The sequence below is a fragment of the Leguminivora glycinivorella genome, chromosome 7, assembly GCF_023078275.1.
Source record: "Leguminivora glycinivorella isolate SPB_JAAS2020 chromosome 7, LegGlyc_1.1, whole genome shotgun sequence".
NCBI lineage: Eukaryota > Metazoa > Arthropoda > Insecta > Lepidoptera > Tortricidae > Leguminivora > Leguminivora glycinivorella.
This window is the reverse complement of record NC_062977.1, coordinates 4,125,306-4,146,927: the sequence shown is the minus strand read 5'-3', so window position 1 is coordinate 4,146,927 and position 21,622 is coordinate 4,125,306. Positions and strand designations below refer to the sequence as shown.

General features: G+C 38.2%; 1 protein-coding gene across 3 annotated transcripts in view; it reads right to left on the bottom strand.

Moving 5' to 3' along the window:
• Positions 1-21,622, bottom strand: part of LOC125227848 (TRPL translocation defect protein 14) — a 52,295-nt gene that overhangs the window by 5,873 nt on the left and 24,800 nt on the right. For all 3 annotated transcript variants that reach the window (XM_048132224.1, XM_048132222.1, XM_048132223.1), the window contains one exon: positions 4,894-5,022. In XM_048132224.1, the coding sequence (XP_047988181.1) occupies positions 4,894-5,022 (129 nt within the window). The remainder of the gene's footprint in view (positions 1-4,893; positions 5,023-21,622) is intronic.

Genomic DNA, 21,622 nt, shown 5'->3' with positions numbered 1-21,622 from the left:
GATTGTTGCTACACAATCACAGGAAAATTCCGTCCAGAAGTCAGATATAACTCGCTTTGTAATCAAGTCCCTACACCCAGGGGCCGGTCAGTCCCCGTGTTTCTTGTGAAGTAAACCAAGTTCCACCGTATGCAACATACCTTATGATTCTAATATGCCCTTTTTAAGGTCAAAGGGCGGATGTGAACTATCTTGTTATGAAAAGGTTACGGAGATCAATGTCAGCTGAAAGGTCATATCGATACCCGTTTCAAATATATATCTGAAAATGCCTCCAATTCGGTTTTGAGAAACAATAACAATATGCATTCATTACAAGAGAGCTTAGGGGGACCCTTCAAAACAACATTCCATATGGATGTATACAGTTAGGTACACTTTTTTACAAATTGGGAAACGAGCTCCATGGACCACGTGTGTGCGTCGCTAGAAAGCAACCGATCGAACGATAGCCGGTTCCAGCCAGACGACCTTGAACCGGGTTTATGATTAAATAAATATTTGGGAACAATTTTACACGTCGGCCTAGTCCAATCCTCTATATAATAGGTACTCCTTACGACTATTATTGAAACGAGTGGCTCAAAACGAGACCATGGTCGTTATTATGGAAAGAAAGCAAACTTAATATGCTCGGGTAAATATTATTGTAGCGCTAATTAAAAAGCAAACACATGGTTTTACATGTAAGATAGCATCCCAAAATAGCGACAACAGCATATACCCAATATACCCATCTTGTATATATTAGAACCACATGAAGAATTGCAGGTACATAATATTACTAGCTTTTGCCCGCGGCTTCGCTCGCGTTGAATTCGAAAACTGCGGAATGCTCCATACAAAGTTCCATCCCCCATTTTAGGGAAGTGGGGGATTAGAAAAAGACAAAAAATAGCATGTGTCACTTCCACTCCACTCCATCCCTTCAACTATCTCCACTTAAAAAATCAGTTCAATTCGTCACTCCGTTTTGCCGTGAAAGACGGACAAACAAACAGACACACACACTTTCCCATTTATAATATTAGTATGGATACACCGTTATTTGCGACTTAAAGTCATAATATGTTTAATGGGATTTTGTTTTATCAGTTGTGATGCATTTGTTTGTTCTTGTTGATTCATACTTATAAATTAACGAACGTTTGAGATACATATATGATGAGTATTGATGAGGTAACGATATCACATTGTTATAATATACTTATTAAAAAAAGTATTTATTATTTTGGATCCACTTATAATTAAAATTAAGTATACACTTTAGTTGTGACATTTAAAGTTATTTGTACCTCTAAAGCTATTTTAGATTTTATTGCTTTGTACTTTTTTATATTATTTAAAGTTTTTAGTTGTAATTCGACCTTATTCATCTTTAATTAATTATTATAGTAGTGTAATACTTTAGTTAGAATTAATATTATTTGTTGTAATGTCAATTCTAATGTATATATTGTCGTGTAAATGTGCCTCTGTGGCTTATTTACTAAATTATTAGTATTTGTGTATAAACGATTATAGATATGTAACATATGAATATCACAAGCACTTCAGTCTACCTTATCTCTTTACAGTCTTGTCTAGCCGTAGATATTCAGTATTCATTCAGTATTCAGTATTCATTTAATCATTGCTTTGTGTGTACAACATAAGATCTTATAAATGGTAATGACTCAACACAACCCTGTAAGGGCACTGCAATAAAGTAACAAACTAAAACTAAGTAACTAATAACACTATATACAAGATTACTATACAATACAATATATGTATTTACATTTATACGGCCGGCAATGAAGCTATACCAAGTTTAGTGTAGAACTCAGAGTGCGTTTTAACAAATTTACATAATTCGAAAATGTATAGGCAAGGTACTGTGAGAATTCCTAGATTTCTATAATGAGGCTTGCTACTATCAGGTAGCTTGATATTCGCCAAGATTCGAACGCATTTTTTTTTGGAGAATTAGCAAGTCTTGTGCGTTTGTACTGTTTCCCCATAAAATTATAGCATAGCAAAGCTATGCTTGGGTGAATGCATAGTAAGCTGTGAGAGCAGTTTGTAAATTAGTGGTCTTTTTTAATAGTCTCAAGGCGTAAATAAATTGGCTAACTTTTGTTTTTATTTTTTCGACATGGTCTTTCCAATTCAAATGAGAGTCAATTGTTATGCCGAGAAGTGGGAAGGAGGGCACGTATTCTATTTTTTTATTTCGGAACTCAAAATCTATGTCTAATTCTTGTTTTTGGTGGGGCCTGAATTGCATAATTTTAGTTTTTTCAAAATTGATTTCTAGGTTGTGGTCTTTTGTCCAGTTTATAATGTTAGTTATTTTCTCCGTTAGTTTTTCATTAAGGTTTATACTGCCGTCACATGATAACAACAACGAAAAATCATCCGCGAACATTACACATTTTTCATCAAGAGATTTTGGAAGGTCGTTAATGTAAATGATGAACAGCAGACAGCCGAGCACGCTGCCTTGTGGTATAGAGTCCGACACAGGCTGGACGTCTGACCTGATAGTGCTAATTTCTTTTGACTTGTCATTCGTGTATTCGATATCAACGTACTGCATCCGGTTGCTTAAATAGGATTTGAACCAATTATGCGTAATGCCTCGCACTCCAATACCGTAGAGTTTATCGAGCAGTATATTAAATTTTACTTTTTCATAGGCTTTCGTCATATCGAACAACACACCGATCGCGTACTCTTTTTTATCTAATACCTAATACCCAAACAAATGTTTCCAGCATGCTTACGAGGGGCGTTCAATATATTGTCGGTATTGATATCTTACAACCTCTTTTACAATTTCTTTTGTTACTGGCCACTAAGGTTCATTCGTTGACATTAAAAAAAAGTATAATTCAAACCGAGATTTTCTTTTGTTTTTCTGCAATTGCCAAACAAACACGCACACCATGAGCGAATTATCAATGTTGACGAAATTAGAACATCGATCTGTTATAAAATTCTTGACTAAACAGGGTAAAAATAAAAAAACCATAAAAGAGGAGATGGATTGTGTTTACCGTGAGTCTTCTCCTTCTTTATCTACTATTCAAAAGTGGTCAAGCGAATTCAAACGTGGAAGGGAGAGTATTGAAGATGACCCTAGGCCTGGTCGGCCTGTAGTCGCCACTTCACAAGAAAATATTGAGAAGGTGGAAAAACTTATATTGGAATATGGGCGAATTAAGATAAAATCAATAGCTAAAGTAACCAATCTTTCTATTGGTACCATACATGATATTATCCATGACCATCTTAATATGTCAAAAGTAAGTGCAAGGCGTCATCCATATATTACGTCACAGTGTAAGGGGGAGGGGGGGGTCATACTAAATGTGACAATCCCTGTTAAAGGGATACAAAAAAGCGTGACATAGGGGGGGGGGAGGGGTCCAAAAACCTGAAATTTGGTGTGACGTAATATGTGGATGATCCCTGATGGGTTCCGCGAATACTGACTCGGCTTCAAAAAGATATGCGTGCCGCTTGTTGTTCCGATTTTATTGACCTGTGCGGTGAAAATCCTGATGAGGTCCTGCAAAAGATTGTTACTGGATATGAAACTTGGGTTCATCATTATGACCCAGAGAGTAAACAGGAGTCCATGCAGTGGCACATTAAGGGTTCAGCTCATCCCAAGAAGTTCAAGGTCATGCCTTCAGCTGGCAAGGTCATGGCCACAATATTTTGGGATTGTGAAGGTGTTTAACTAATCGATTATAAAGAAAAAGGTGTCAATATCACAGGACAGTACTACGCCAACCTTCTACGTCAATTAAGGGATGCAATCAAATTTGCTTCTGCATGACAACGCCCCTGTCCATACTGTATCAACTAGGTACCTAATAGAATATCAACGACATAATACATATCTACGACTTTTTAGGAATTTTATTGACCATATAATTTCACTTGTCAGCAGTTGATGGCTTGGTCCAATGAGGAGGCACACTGACATTTTATCCCGCCATTACTTTTTGCAGTAGGGCTTCTTTTATGGCTGAGATACGCGTCATACTCGTGAACAGGTGCTGGTCTGTTCAAGCTTACCTGGGCCACATGTTTTGTTAGATTATTTAACTTTACTTTTGAGCGGATGGCGAGACACTACATTCGGTTCTTGTAAGAATTAAACTTAAGTAAGTAATGTCTTAAGGATGACACTAGAGACCATCACGTTGTCGTTTAATTTAGTTAATTTTAGCTTTTGGACACATTTTAAAATAGATTCCTTACTTTAATGATCTTGTTTTCGTTTGATTAAGTTAATGTTAGTTTTTGGACACTTAGAGACCTTATACATCTCTGAGATTTTGATTATATCTTTTTGGAAACTTGATTTGTTACTTTAATGATTGACAACTAGAGACTTGTACATCTCTTGAAATGTGTAATTTAGCTGTTCATTTTCTGTATTTTTTTTGTATGATTTGACAAAGGTTTTTACTTTTAAATATGATAATTTTATAAAATTTGACTCTTGGAGACTCTATACATTTCCATGGATTATTTGATTAAGTATAATATGTTTACTTGTAACATTCAGTCTTTTACAACTGTTGAAGTATTATAGATTTCTTTTATCTTTGTATCTGTTTGCGCTTTCTTTATGTATTGATTATAGTTAGTAATAATATGACATTTAGAGACTTTATACATCTCTAATTCTATATCAGTGTATAGCTACTTTGCTTATGATTAATATTTTTAATTGTTAATATTTCTATTAATTTCATTTATTTAACTTTAATGAATACTCTGTAATGTTGACATGTAAAAGTGCCCCCGTGGCCTATTTGCTGAATAAATGATTTTGTATTTTGTATTTTAGTCTCGCATAGCAACTTTGACCGGAGAGTAAGAGATACTTACATGCACTCGCGTCCATAGCTCCCCTGTCGCAGATAATAAGACAATTCCGCTGACACGTCCTGCCCAGCTCGAAGAATGTGTTCTCGATCTGAATCATGGTCTTCAGTAGGTTCTCTTGGAATTTTGTCGCTGTAACAAACAAATAAACGTTTAGAAATGAGGAAAAGGAAAATGTGTTTGATGGTTGAGGCATAGATTTCATTTATTGGAATGGTTAAAAATTATGTTCTGTTTGAATTCTTCTATAATTTTCGCACGTGATGTAAACAATTTTGGAATCATAACGGCTGCACCGATTTTAATGGTTGGGGTAGCTATCAGTTTGTATTAAAACATTTATTTATATGTCGGATCGTGGGCGTATCATACCAAAACCGTTGTCAGGACCCGTTGTAGTTGTTTATGAGAGCTTTTCAATGAAATACCATGTCCTTTTCACAGAATTTACTTCACAAAATCGATTACAAATTAAATTACGTTATAGATTACATCCCGCCTATTATTTCGAGCAAACTGCCGGATTAGACCGAAGAACCTCCAACAACGCCAGCACTCCTCAACCATTTTTGCCTGCAGCTCGATCGGCAGCCTCCAATCATCTGTTCATCATCTGTTTTTCGATTCTGTTCTTTTAGACAATAGCGTCCTCTCTGGCGTTTTGGCAGAACTCAGTCGAATACCAGCCAGGTTGTACAAAGTTGTAAACCCTTGTTTGCTCTATTTGTCAAATATAGCGTCATAAAACGTGTCTCAAACCACATTTTAGTCATTCTCCGACACGGCCAACCTGACATATTCGCGTCCCTTGCGAATACAATCTCCCTGAAGAAAGTTCTTTGTAGTTTTCGCATGTGGACTCCATCAGTTGCAAAAAGATTAACAGGTTAGCCAAATGCACAAACGCTCACGACAATATCTGTATCGTAGCTATCTATCTCTCTCGCTGTCTATCGCTCTCAGCCAGACCGCATTTCTGTCGGCGTCTGGCGTCGACGATTTTCAGGTAACTTCTACTTCTCCGACACAGCATCAGCATCCTCTAACATCGTGTACGTCACCGCAACGTACATCTGTGAACAGAATACAACAATCTGAGGTATCAAAGCTCATCGCTCGGCCTCCCTGACCTGAAGAACATTCTCATTCTTTTTTTTATTGCCAAGCAAATTGTTAAAACCCAAACATTTAATACTGCACTAACAATCACAAGATCATTATTTAGCATCAAATAAAACATTTAAGCAGTAACATACAGTTAGGCTAATTTTCGCCGCACAAGGGGTACATTCCAAAATTTCCAAAGAAAACAGCGTGAAAATAATGTTCCGAACAATATGCAAAACAGCCTTTGCAAGAACCTTGCCGTAGAACTCTCATTTCAATTAAATCCTTCACTAATTTCCCATAGTTTACTTTTTTACTACTTCTTACTCACTAGGTACATTTGATTATCTCAACGACGATGACCTAACTCATGGTAGGGGTTTTTTTTAACGTTTTGTTCAATTGTTATCTTATTAATAAAGCGTTGTTGGCCAGCATTATTCCAAAAATTTAGTTGCGATTTCAGAGAACGCTCAACGATTTCTAACCGAGAGGCTTTAATATCGTCTGTTTAGATGGATAAAATGTTTAGTGGACATGGCTTTCATCGCCCCTGCGCATTAGATGCATACATAATGTCATTAGACATTCGATTTGAATCCATTGATATTATGATAATTTCTAAAGGCTATTATCACATTGACAAATTAGTTTAAGATTAAAATTTCTCTTGAATTTTTAGAAAAGTTAAAGGCAAATCGGAACATGACGATTTTATGTATGTAAGACCCTTCACTAAAATCAAATTTCAAAAAGGACCATGTTTAACAAAATCACAATCAAAAGTAAGTATCCATTTCTTTTTCAAAATATGGCTCTTACGAATAAAGATAAAAGATTGAAGGCCCGATGGTCGTTTGTATTAGCCACTCAATTGCTCTATAATTTTCAATTAACTCTATTATCAAGTATAACTATAGCTACCAAAAGCAGTTCTATCTATGTGCAAATTATTTTTATTTAATTCAAAACTTGTCAAAAACCGATAAAAACCGTGTGAAGCCCCTTAAAAGCGGCTTTTCGACATAACTCAAATATTTTGGTTGAATGTTTACATGCTGATTTTTAAACACAATCAAATTTTAGTTACCAATAAATAGGTACCAAGGTATTTAAGTTTTAGAATAGAACCTACAGCTTACTTGTTTGATTGCCATAACACGTACCAAAATATGTAGTTCCGTTTAGTTTACTGTCCTAACCGAGTTCCCGTTATTCTCCATAAGCACAAATTATCAAAACATGAAATATTACAGATTGGTACTTCATTCCAGTATTATCATTAAACCACTTCCACAATTGAACAAGAAAACATGATAAAATGTAACTAGAAATTTACATACTAACATGACATTATCTGACTGACACAGTCATTACTTCAAAATCAAACAGCTTTAGGACATGCCCAAAAAGGATAAACATGCATTGAAAACATTAAAAGATAAAGAATTCACAACTCATTTTTTTTTAAACGAATGCGAATATCATTATATTGATGAACTTGGCGTTGCTAGACTTAGTAATAGAATATTTTCAAAGATAGGTGTTTGTACAGAACACAATACATTAACAGAAAAAAAAATACTGTGCATAATTAATTGGTTTCGCGTTACCTAGATATGTTTCAAACCACATTAAAGTCAGAAACAGTCAAAAATAACGACTATTCGCTTATAAATCACTTGAATATAAACTCAGATCATAACACAGGGTGTCACTTCCCCGTAGTTGACTCTATACCAGACGAATTAAAATCTCCAAGTAACGGTACCTACCCACTAACAATTTTGCGTATTTATTTTCAAACAGGAATATCATAATGGATCTTCATTCTTGAAACTGGGATAACTAATTATGTACTTCAACAATAACATCTGTAAATTCGTAACCATTAAACCGAACGGACCGTTTCATTTTTAATAGAGGAACTCGTATGATATGTTTACAACCTTTGGTATCAAGTGAAAACTCAAAAAGAAAACACATTTTGCTCATAGTAAACGGAAAACTTTAAAAGCAATTTTATTTTATTTTAGTAACCAATATATTTTCACATGGGTCACACGTGCCAATGCCTATAAAATCAACACCAAGTGCCAAATAACAGACTTCGTAACAGACATCACATCGCTAACCTCTTCGCCCGGTCTGAACCCCTTAAGTTGCAGTTACGAATGACACTGTGCTCTCCAGCATCCAGTTCTCAAACGCCCTCTGAACAACCAAGGCTCCGCGTGCAGCTACCAACCTTAAGTTCCAGTTACGATTGAGTCTGTGCCCTCCAGCAACCAGCCCTCAAACGCCCTCTGAAGAACTCAGGTTCCGGTAGCGACCGCCAAATCATTTTTTAAAATAACTCACCTACCTTTATCAAATGTTATCGTTACTATTACTTTGAGAGGGTTGTAGCCTTAACGCGTTATCTTTTATACCAACGACATAATAAAAAGGATATGCGCGAAGAAATTTGTTTTGTCCTATTACTGGTAAAATTCTTAATGTATTGTATGAACTGAGCAACAAATTTTAGTATCCTTCTCAAATCATAACATGCTAACCTAGTTATTGTCATTTGTGTTTCATGGAAAATATAGTCATTCGTTAAGTAGGTACCTCATTTTAATGACAATTAGAATCAAAAATTAGTCAACTTATGTTTCATTATTAATTGAATGTAACTATCAACATTGAATAAACTTTTTAGAGATACAAACATCCAACAAAATATCACTGAACCATGAAGTTACTTTTATTGGAAACTGAAAATTGAAATCCTAATATAGGCACATTTTTTTTGGATTACTATTTCAAACTTTAAAAACTTCTGGCTATGGCATGGAAAGCTCTAACTTTATTGTTCAATTATAATCGCACAACTTCTAACCCTTGACACCTACGCAGCTACGTTTTTGAAATCAAGCCGCTGGTACAGTTTGTAAGCCCAGTCATTTAGTTAACTCTAAATAAAAACACGCGTTTACCTAAAACTATCGCACTTTCGTTCGATTTTATCTTAATTCAATCAGATCAATAAACAGTCCTCTCAGGACTCAGGTTAAAACATCCGGATGCCAGCAGGCGCTCCAGCCAGCCGCGTCACATCAAATTTAAGAACTCGCCTGACTTTGTAAGCTCGTTTTTAATTACTCATAATCGTAAACCAAATCTTAACTACCAATAGCTAACGTTGCGGTACTAAGATAGCACACACACTAAACAGACATAGGTAAATCAATCTAAACAAAATTGTACTAATCAAAATTATTTCTCACTGTAATAGCTTCACCCGATAATTGTTGGTATACAGGTACTATAATGAACGCTGCGTAAGAATACTCTATTTCAAATTGCATTTTCCACAAGTAAACCACGTTAAATGCACACGGCACTGAGCTAAGACGGCTAAACCAACTCTTCAGTACGTCTACGTATCGAAACTTCTGTACTAACATTTTAAACATCAGTTCACATACTCTCCTACGTAAATCCCGTGTCGTTAGCCTTGTGAGGTACATTCAACCAATTGAACCAATACAGTAACAGATCATAATAGAATAGAAACAACTCACGGTATCATTTAGCAGTCTGGCAGAAGCTTACAGTAGCAATATGGCAACCAGTGGGATCTTGACGGTTTCTGTAATGAATGTATGGAACCAACCATCGTTTGAGCAACATTAGCTCCCATCTCAGCAACTCTATCTTCATAGGTCATGGTGCGGTACCTATAATTTTTTTTTTTACGTTCTCTAGATACAGATTTTACAACAATATTAATTAGTAATTAGCATTACACAACATCAAATAAATTAACACAACAGAAATAAATCACAACAAATCACAATTCATAAAATTTTCACGTCAACTGTCATAATATGTCAAGTGGGTATTTTTCATCATAACGTTTCCGTATTTTTCACCAGCATAATCATGGGATTTCTTCATTATCTTCAGCATAAAAACTCTTGACTTGACTTTAGGAATACCAGCTTTCTTTCCGCTTTCAGACCATCGTTAGGTATTTGCCAAATCTTGGCTACTAGGAGGAATTCCGTAGCGAATTCCAGTTGTTCGGCCCAGCTTCTGATGTCGGATCGTGGGCGTATCATACCAAAACCGTTGTCAGGACCCGTTGTAGTTGTTTATGAGAGCTTTTCAATGAAATACCATGTCCTTTTCACAGAATTTACTTCACAAAATCGATTACAAATTAAATTACGTTATAGATTACATCCCGCCTATTATTTCGAGCAAACTGCCGGATTAGACCGAAGAACCTCCAACAACGCCAGCACTCCTCAACCATTTTTGCCTGCAGCTCGATCGGCAGCCTCCAATCATCTGTTCATCATCTGTTTTTCGATTCTGTTCTTTTAGACAATAGCGTCCTCTCTGGCGTTTTGGCAGAACTCAGTCGAATACCAGCCAGGTTGTACAAAGTTGTAAACCCTTGTTTGCTCTATTTGTCAAATATAGCGTCATAAAACGTGTCTCAAACCACATTTTAGTCATTCTCCGACATATATAAAAATTTAAATCATTTAAAAAATAAAGATGGCGGCCGAATAATAAAAAAAATATGAAATTTTCATTTTTTTTTATTCTCACGAAATTTACAAACAGTTTTTCTACCATATGGTCACATTTTTATTTTTTTAAATAAAATCTGATATTAACATGTGCAAAATAAAACAAAAAACATTAAAATCCGTTCAGTAGTTTTTGAACTATACGCATTGAAAATGAAGCGCGCGGGTTTGAAAGACGTCTTTGCACTTGATATGTGATGCATCGTATCGTTTGGTACCGCTATACACGCAAGACTGATTATTTATTTTGGTCACAACTTACTATATTACTATTCAGAATCAATGTTTTTAGTATTTATAAACATTATTAGTTTTTTATTCCGAGTTTAGGTATATTTAGATAACCCCCGTAAACTTGACCATCGCATAATTTGTATTTTAATACGTAAAAGAACTTAAATGCACATAACATAACATTTTGTATTAATAGCAATTGTCCTTTCCGAGGACTCCAGAGATAATTTTCGACAACTTCTGTAGGGGGCTTCAGAAATATCTATGTATAAAATAACTTGTTTTCTGCGACAAGGAGCGTATGTTTTTGTAGTGCTGGCGATGTTGGTGGGATGCTGGTTATTAAATTTGGTTGGAAACAGTTCCTTGCGCACCAAGTTAACCGATAAATGTTGAGTCTGCGGATCAAGTTTTCAAGCTTGGCCATTATTCCTCCAGGAATACACTGTTCAGCATGACAACCAACAATACTTTTTCCAGAAACTATAGCCTGTTGATGTTATAAGTGTGGTGATTTTTTTTTCTAAACAATTTACTTCCTCAGAGAACATTTGCTCTGCTATTTCAGGGTAAACCATAGGAACGTAACCGGAAGAAGCTGATAGCCTCATTGTACCTCGCGCAAAAGATATGGCGGAACAGGGACTCACGTGTATCATCACATCTTCCGATACAGATGTCTTGGTATTTAAATAAAAACCACTGGAGTCTTCGGGTGAAGGATAGACGTAAAGTCAGTGGCCAGATTCGGGTTTGGACCTAGCTTAGAGCCTTGAAAGGTCTTTGCCTCATGTGAGACCTCGAGTGAGTTCAGGGTGGTAACGGATGCTAGAGTGTGCCATGCCCTTCGTTGAGTTTATCTCGCAGTTTGTAGCCGTGGAGGCTTTCAGGGCGTTACGTGCGAGATCGGACGTGATGTAAATGGAGGCAGGAATGACGGCAAAACGACACTTTACGAGTGCCTCAGCCGCCAAACCATACCGGTAAACAGGCCTGAGTCCATGCTTGCTCACTAAAATATGTGTTAAGAACGGTCCCAATTTGGCATTTAAGCATGTGATCTATGGAGCTAATTATATTGGGAAATTTCCAATTCTTATCTAGTATATTTTCTTAAGACTTCAAATAAGAATAACCTACCGGAGTATAAGGTACTACTGCTATTCGTGGTTTTTACGCTTTTACGTCTGATACGTTAAGTTAAGTTATACCAGCTTTGATAGAAACATCGCAGTAACTACAAAGTCTTCCTGCCGGCGTATTATGATTCCAATTTTATCACTTATCCACGTGGATAAAGCATCCGTCACGCTTTGACAAGTATGTCAGTGTGAGAGTGACAGTTGTCTTATCCACGTTGACAAATGATAAAATTGGAAGCATGATACGCCGGCTGGAGGAATAATCGCCATGCTTGAAAAGTTCACTCCAGTTCAACTTGCTGAGCAAGAAACTGTTTACTACCGAAAATAAATTAGTACCTAACCAACATCGGCAGCACTCCGTGTCGTATAACAACGCCCCATATTCTGGATATTACTTCTGTGCCTATGCCATCATCCTGGGGTTGGAAGACGTACAATGATAGTTGGGTACTGCAGTGGTCTGAAAACAGGGAGATATGGTATGAATATGTATACTTGGACAATTGCGGTTGTGAAAAAGGCTGCGAAACAATACGCTGTACGTGTTGTGGGTCTACCCTGCGCGGCGCAATGCAAATAATGCAATGTATTAATAATGTTATCATTATTTCCTTGTTTGATATTATTTTGTATCTCTTTTATCTTTCAGTATAACCTAGACGAGAAGCAAAAAATATGTTTTGTATTAATATATGTTTCCGTAGCCCCCTACAGGAATTGTCGAAAATTATCTCTGGAGTCCTCGGAAAGGACAATTGTTATTAATACAAATGTTATGTTATGTGCATTTAAGTTCTTTTACGTATTAAAATAAAAATTATGTGATGCTCAAGTTTACGGGGGTTGTCTAAATATACCTAAACTCGGAATAAAAAACTAATAATGTATATAAATACTAAAAACATTGATTCTGAATAGTAATATAGTAAGTTGTGACCAAAATAAATAATCAGTCTTGCGTGTATAGCGGTACCAAACGATACGATGCATCACATATCAAGTGCAAAGACGTCTTTCAAACCTGCGCGCTTCATTTTCAATGCGTATAGTTCAAAAACTACTGAACTGATTTTAATGTTTTTTTGTTTTATTTTGTAGACGTTAATATCAGATTTTATTTAAATAAATAAAAATGTGACCATATGGTAGAAAAACTATTTGTAAATTTCGTGAGAATAGCACTAATAGATCCGCTACAACTAAGCGTAATCTGTGATCACTTATCACTAAGATTTAGATTCGTCAGGCAGGTCCCGGTACAAAGATTTTAAAGGCGTGTGACATATCAATTTCTTACTAGCTTGCACTGTTGAAAAGATTGACGGGAGGCTAAACAAACTCTAAGAACATTGAATCATGCGATTTATTGAAGAACTTTTATGTTCTAACTGTTGGAAGCACCTTTTATTAAAATTTTGTATTTAATGTGCACCCGTGAATCTTTTCCTTAAACCAACTAAAATTAACTTGAAAGTCGTTGAGGACTATCCAGAGATTTGCTCATTCAAATTTATAACACTAATGGCGTTTGAATAAAAGCCAAAACACAATGAGTGTAGCAAATGCGGTAATTACAATGGTAATAAGATGGTGTTTCCTTGCCAAGACACCATACATACATAGCTGGTTTCTAATGTTTTAGCAAACTAGTATGAAACCCTCTGGCGGGAGATAATGGACTGGCAGTTATGAGACCCGTGTTTATCGCTAACATAAAACATCTGTTGTTTCTAACAATGTTTTTAGTCAATAATTTGAATTGACATGTTTCACGAAACCAAGTCTCTCAAGTGATATAGTCACCGTAGTCTGTGGTTCGTAGATACTGTCCAGAAAAAAAAAGTATGTACCTACTTATAGAATGGCCTCTGTATGTCCCTATGTCAAGGTTATTTTGTCCTTATCTAAGAGATTTTTTATTTATAATAATCTTATTTAAACCGAATTTTTATTTTCGTATCAGATCTTTCGGAAGCCAAGGCACAAAAACATTGCAAATTGTTTCAGAGATCTGTGTCGGCACTCGGCATTCCTCCAATTCTTAACACAGTTAATCGTAATCCAGGGCAATTTTAACAATAAATCTGTAAAACCTATTGCCAGTGTGTGGATTAATTGTCCGCTGAATATTGGCTGCCAGTAAACGGATATTTTAGACTTCATACTGCAATAAATGATAACTAAGATTTCTCGTTACTTTCGTTGAACGTTAAGTGGGCTTGTGAACCTAAAGGAGCTCCAGATATATTATATGTTATTTAACATTCCTTATATTGAAATCCCTGACATTGATTAAATAATGAAATAACTGAATCACAAGTAAAGAGGACACGTGCATATTAGAATCATATGGCGTACCTATAAACACATTCCCAACATAGTAATAATAGTTATCGCTGCCTAGCCTACGCCTATATCATTATCAATATCTCTTGCTCAACAAACATTGCAACTAGACTTTTCCTGCTCATATTTCGCCTAGTCATGAAATGATTCGTTTATCCATTAATCAGGTGAGTACGTAATCATACAATTACCACTATACCCCCAATAATGGCCGTAATATTATCCACTTTAATGAATTTGCGGAATGGTCACGTTTTACTGAAACGTGGGACACATCCATCTATAAGCACATAGGTATCTGCAGAATAGTAAATTGACTCTGGTCTACGTATGATTAAATACAGTCCTATTTTAAGGTCTATGCTAGTTCAAGGAGCAAAAATATGTTATTTTGACTCCTCACAGGTAGGTATTGTCTACAAAGAATTACTGATATCTCCAACTTTGACCGACAAACCTGTCCCTAAGTGTTAAATTTGTATTAGGTACGAATATTCCATAATTATTTCTTGCACATATTAGCTCTTATTGATCTCTGTTTGGCCCAAAGGTTAGCTGGTAGAGAATGCCTTTTGGTATTAAGTTCGCATTTTGTACATTTTTTTTTGCTGTGCAATAAAGTTTAAATAAATAAATAATTAAAAGCCTGATTTCTTGAGAACTTCCGAATATGTAAGAAATTCAACACTGTAGGTTATGTTTAAAGGAATTTAAAGATGTTGGTCGGGTCTGAACTTATTTACGAGAACAACACAATTAGCGTTTATTCCGTGTTTCTTGGTTATTGTTTCACTAACTACATAATTCTACATTTGGAATAGGGAAGTTTTTTTTATGTTCACAGTTATATGTACTACATATAGAGATTAGAATTGAGTTTTATGATTATGAAGCAAAAGAGCAAAGAGCAAAATGGCGGCTCACTCCGCGATCCTTTCGCCGCGCTACAAGTACATGCCGGCGGCCGCGAGTTCGCGGCCCATTCAGTGGCGACGACCTTCGCGCGGCGCAATAGAATTCAATGTCGTCTGCACGCGTGCGGTCCGTTTGTTAATGTAGGTAAGAATTTAGAATGGCGGCGTTTTGTGAACATCAAAGGAGTGAGCCTTCTGTACTTGTACTATTATATATTCTGTGGTGGCACCAGAAAACTGCATGTTTGCATAGTTTAAATAGCATTATTTTGCATAAAACCAGGGTGACCCAGGGGACCGTAACCATGGCAATAACATCAAGAAAAAGTTGATTCACCCAAATAATAAGAAAAGTTACCACAAATAAGTGCTGAGTAATCTATTGTAGTGTGTTCCAGGGACCGGCCCGCTATCCCTTATACGGGGTTTTGTATGGGTATTTCGTTAGGCTTAACTTACCCTACCCTTTTGACGCGATACCCTTTCATTTTGCTTTTAAAGCCCTAACGAAAGCGCTTACCTAAAATAGCCCAATACCCTTTCAAAACCCTTATCATCGGCTCAGCCTAACGCCATAAGGGTAAGCCTTATATTGGGTTTTATTTGCTTTCCCTTATAGCATATCGTGCGAGTTTAAATCCTGTACCTCGCTCATAAAGCACACATTACTCCGAACGAAATAACATACGATCGTTACCTACGGCGGCACTGTGTGTGATATTTGCGCGTTTCTGTTTGATGGAAACGGCTGTAGATAAAATAAGGTTCAATTTTCAATACCAAATACTTATAGTTATGATAGGCTCCTTCTTTGCTCTGGTGTAACACAGGCAAACGCTGCTTTTTAGGGTTCCGTAGTCAACTAGGAACCCTTATAGTTTCGCCATGTCTGTCTGTCCGTCCGTCCGTCCGCGGATAATCTCAGTAACCGTTAGCACTAGAAAGCTGAAATTTGGTCCCAATATGTATATCAATCACGCCAACAGAGTGTAAAAATAAAAAATGGAAAAAAAAATTATTAGGGTACCCCCCCTACATGTAAAATGGGGGCTGATAATATTTTTCATTCCAACCCCAACGTGTGATATATTGTTGGATAGGTATTTAAGAATGAATAAAGGGTTTACTAAGATTGCTTTTTGATAATATTAATATTTTCGGAAATAATCGCTAATATGAAAAAAAAACACAAAAGTAGAACTTTGTAAAGACTTTATAGGAAAATTGTTTTGAACTTGATAGGTTCAGTAGTTTTTGAGAAACATGGAAAACTTCGGAACCCTACACTGAGCGTGGCCCGACACGCTCTTGGCCGGTTTTTTTTATCGGACTTGTCTTGATGAGTACCCGAAGTCTAGCTGATGCTGAACCCTGGCTGCACCTAGGGGAACTCGGGTTTAGTGTAATACAGGCAAACGCTGTTTTCGTCATCGGACTTGTCTTGATGAGTACTCGAGTGAGCAGTACCCGAAGTCCAGCTGATGCTGAACCCTGGCTGTACCAAGGGGAACTCGGGTTTAGTGTAACACAGGCAAACGCTGGTTTCGATATCGGACTTGTCTTGATGAGTACTCTAGTGAGCAGTACCCGAAGTCCAGCTGATGCTGAACCCTGGATGCACCTAGGGGAACTCGGGTTTAGTGTAACACAGGCAAACGCTGTTTTCGTCATCGGACTTGTCTTGATGAGTACTCGAGTGAGCAGTACCCGAATTCCAGCTGATGCTGAACCTTGGCTGCACCTAGGGGAACTCGGGTTTAGTGAAACACAGGCAAACGCTGTTTTCGTCATCGGACTTGTCTTGATGAGTACTCGAGTGAGCAGTACCCGAAGTCCAGCTGATGCTGAACCCTGGCTGCATCTAGGGGAACTCGGGTTTAGTGTAACACAGGCAAACGCTGTTTTCGTCATCGGACTTGTCTTGATGAGTACTCGAGTGAGCAGTACCCAAATTCCAGCTGATGCTGAACCCTGGCTGCACCTATGGGAACTCGGGTTTAGTGTAACACAGGCAAACGCTGTTTTCGTCATCGGACTTGTCTTGATGAGTACTCGAGTGAGCAGTACCCGAAGTCCAGTTGATGCTGAACCCTGGCTGCACCTAGGGGAAATCGGGTTTAGTGTAACACAGGCAAACGCTGTTTTCGTCATCGGACTTGTCTTGATCAGTACTCGAGTGAGCAATACCCAAAGTCCAGCTGATGCAGAACCCTGGCTGCACCTAGGGGAACTCGGGTTTAGTGTAACACAGGCAAACGCTGTTTTCGTCATCGGACTTGTCTTGATGAGTACTCGAGTGAGCAGTACCCGAAATCCAGCTGATGCTGAACCCTGGCTGCACCTAGGGGAACTCGGGTTTAGTGTAACCCAGGCAACCGCTGTTTTCGTCATCGGACTTGTCTTGATGAGTACTCGAGCAAGCAGTACCCAAAGTCCAGCTGTTGCTGAACTCTGGCTGCACCTAGGGGAACTCGGGTTTAGTGTAACACAGGCAAACGCTGTTTTCGTCATCGGACTTGTCTTGATGAGTACTTGAGTGAGCAGTACCCGAAGTGTAGCTGATGCTGAACTCTGTTTGCACCTAGGGGAGCTCGGGTTTAGTGTAACACAGGCAAACGCTGTTTTCGTCATTGGACTTGTCTTAATGAGTATTTGGGTGAGTTGTACTCGAGATAGAGCTGATGCTGAAACCTGGCTGTACCTAGGGGAACTCGGGTTTGGTGTAACATAGGCAAACTCTGTTTGCGTCATCGGACTTGTCTTGACGAGGACTTGGGTGCGCAATAGCCAAGACAGCGTTGTAGCTGAGCCCTGGCGGTATATAGGGCAACTCTGGTTTCGGTGCATTATAATATAGAAATATTTCATGCAATGTCAAGTTAGGCATAAAACATAATATTAACTGAACAAAAATCCTACCAGAAGTGAATATTAACATCAAGTAGTTAGAACAAATTTATTAATTTGCCATACATAAAACACTTTATTTATGTCTAAAAAAATACCTATGTATATCCATTTGAATATCAAAGTACAGTCGATTTCACTAATAGTAACACAGGAAATAAAGAGAATACTGGAGTTCCAAGCGTCCATAGACTGCGGTAACTATTTACTATCAGACGGGCTGTATGCTTGATTGCCACCAGAAAAGTATTTCTGTTTCAAACGATCTTCGTAGAATTCACAATAATCAACAGAAATAGTTTGACAGATTCTATGGTACTACTCAACTCAACCAAGTACCAGTCATAAAGACGAGTCTAAGATATTTCACACGAAACATACTATGAACAGAAAACAGCGTTTATTTACATTGCACCGAACCTGAGTTCCCCTAGGTACCACCAGGTCTCAGCTACAGCAGTGGCTTGGGTACTGCGCACCCAAGTCCTCATGAAGGCAGGGCCTATAACGGAAACCGGGTTTGTCTATGTTGCACCAAACCTAAGTTCCCCTAGGTACAACCAGAGTTCAATATCAGCTTTACCAGTACTCATCAAGACAAGTCCGCTGACAAAAACAGCGTTTACCTATGTTGCACGAAACCCGAGTTCCCCTAGGAATAGCCAGGGTTCAGCATCAGCTCTACCCTGGTTACTGCTCACTCAAGTACTCATCAAAACAAGTCCGATGACGAAAACAGCGCTTGCCTATGTTACACCAAACCCGCGTTCCCCTGGGAAAAGCCAGGGTTCAGCATCAGCTCTACCTTGGTTACTGCTCACTCAAGTACTCATCAAGACAAGTCCGATGACGAAAACAGCGTTTGCCTATGTTGCACGAAACCCGAGTTCCCTTAGGAATAGCCAGGGTTCAGCATCAGCTCTACCTTGGTTACTGCTCACTCAAGTACTCATCAAGACAAGTCCGATGACGAAAACAGCGCTTGCCTATGTTACTCCAAACCCGCGTTCCCCTAGGAATAGCCAGGGTTCAGCATCAGCTCTACCTTGGTTACTGCTCACACAAGTACTCACCAAGACAAGTCCGGTGAAGAAAACAGCGCTTGCCTATGTTACTCCAAACCCGCGTTCCCCTGGGAAAAGCGAGGGTTCAGCATCAGCTCTACCTTGGTTACTGCTCACTCAAGTACTCACCAAGACAAGTCCGGTGAAGAAAACAGCGCTTGCCTATGTTACTCCAAACCCGCGTTCCTCTGGGAAAAGCCAGGGTTCAGCATCAGCTCTACCTTGGTTACTGCTCACTCAAGTACTCATCAATACAAGTCCGATGAAGAAAACAGCGTTTGCCTATGTTGCACGAAACCCGAGTTCCCTTAGGAGTAGCCAGGGTTCAGCATCAGCTCTACCTTGGTTACTGCTCACACAAGTACTCATCAAGACAAGTCCGATGACGAAAACAGCGCTTGCCTATGTTACTCCAAACCCGCGTTCCCCTAGGAATAGCCAGGGTTCAGCATCAGCTCTACCTTGGTTACTGCTCACTCAAGTACTCATCAAAACAAGTCCGATGACGAAAACAGCGCTTGCCTATGTTAAACCAAACCCGCGTTCTCCTGGGAAAAGCCAGGGTTCAGCATCAGCTCTATCTTAGGAACTGCTCACCCAATTAACTCATCAAAGCGAGTTGGATGACGAAAACGGCTTGTTTTTATGTTGGCAATTAACGTTTTCAATGTGTAATGTTAATGGTTAATTGTATTGATTTTCGGCCAACACTGTATATTTACATGCATACATACATATTTACATAATTATATTCATACATACATACCTACATACATTCATACGTACGAACGTACATACTGATCTATGGGCGGCGATGATCATTTACCATCAGGCGATCCATCACTTCCTTGTCTCCCAGTTCATTAAAAATAATTTCTAGCCGTGTTCTACTTTTATCCAACGAAAACATGTTTCGTTGAAAAATTAAAAATGGGGCGCATAGTGCGGAGTGGCAACAGCGCATTTTCCTTCCTGTTCTTACAATAGCTTAGATTCATAATCCTGTCTCTTTTACGCAAGGCTCGACTACGCTTTAACAAAAGGGAAAGCCTTATAAATAGCGCTTAAAATAAGGGTAACCCTTATTAAAGGCTTGCAAGCCGTATCGGATAGCGCTAAGCCAATGCACAGGGCTAGCTTTATTGTTTTGCTTAGTTTTTTGTAAGGGCTAGTCAAATGAATGGGCTTGCAGTTCGATAGGGAGAGTCTCTCGATTGGGTCGTCCTTGCGTTAGGGATTCCCAATGAAAGGCTTGTAGCGCGGAAGGGGTTGTCCGGTCCCTGGTGTGTTCACCCCGTTGGGGTGAAAGATCGCAGGCATTTTGCCAGTGTAGCATCTTAGGCCCTCCGCTCACGAGGCTACTCTCAAGCGACTTTCGTCTCATACGCGTATGATACGCGTCGCTCGTGAGTAGCCTGCATACAAATTAACGTCGCTCCGCACACGACGAGACGCGTCTACGACCCGTATGCTACCAGTCGCACGCGACTGTCATTGCTGGCCCCGTAGCCGAATGGCATTTCTCCGACGCCAAACGAAAGCGATACGCCGCTGGCTCTGTCGCGCCAATACGCAAGCGCGATAGAGATAGATATCTACTAGCGCTTCGTTTCGTGAGCGTTTCGTGAGCGATTGTGCCATTCGGCTAGCCACCCTGGTCGCACGCTACTCGAGTCGCATGCACGTTGCAAACAAAAATGGCGGTGGATCAAAAGTTTAATATTCGATTTGTCCAAGAAGTGGAAAATTATCCGTGTTTGTATAATTATAAGCTGCCAGAATATATGAGAAAAGATGTGGTGGAAAAGGCGTGGAATGATATTGGCAAAAAAATGAATATGACAGGTCAGTATAGGTATTATATTTTGTTTTTATGAAATGAAGGGTTTATTTACCTACTATTATTACATTAACCTACTACAAACTATGAAGGGGTGAGTGATAAATAACGTCACGATTCAAAATTCATCGTGTTTCGCCTTCTAAATAGTACTACCTAGCTAATAGTAGTAGGTAGGTATACCAACCAAATATTACGTAACTTGAAAACATGTTTTTTTGTTTGTGTAGATATTTTGCTGTTTTTAGTGTAATTTGGTAGGTTTAGGTCTAAAACGAATGGTTTTGTTTTTATGAAATGAAGGGTTTATTTACCTACTATTATTACATTAACCTACTACAAACTATGAAGGGGTGAGTGATAAATAACGTCACGATTCAAAATTCATCGTGTTTCGCCTTCTAAATAGTACTACCTAGCTAATAGTAGTAGGTAGGTATACCAACCAAATATTACGTAACTTGAAAACATGTTTTTTTGTTTGTGTAGATATTTTGCTGTTTTTAGTGTAATTTGGTAGGTTTAGGTCTAAAACGAATGGAACAATATAATTTTTGTAACTAAGGTAATCGGTTTAGAAGTTATT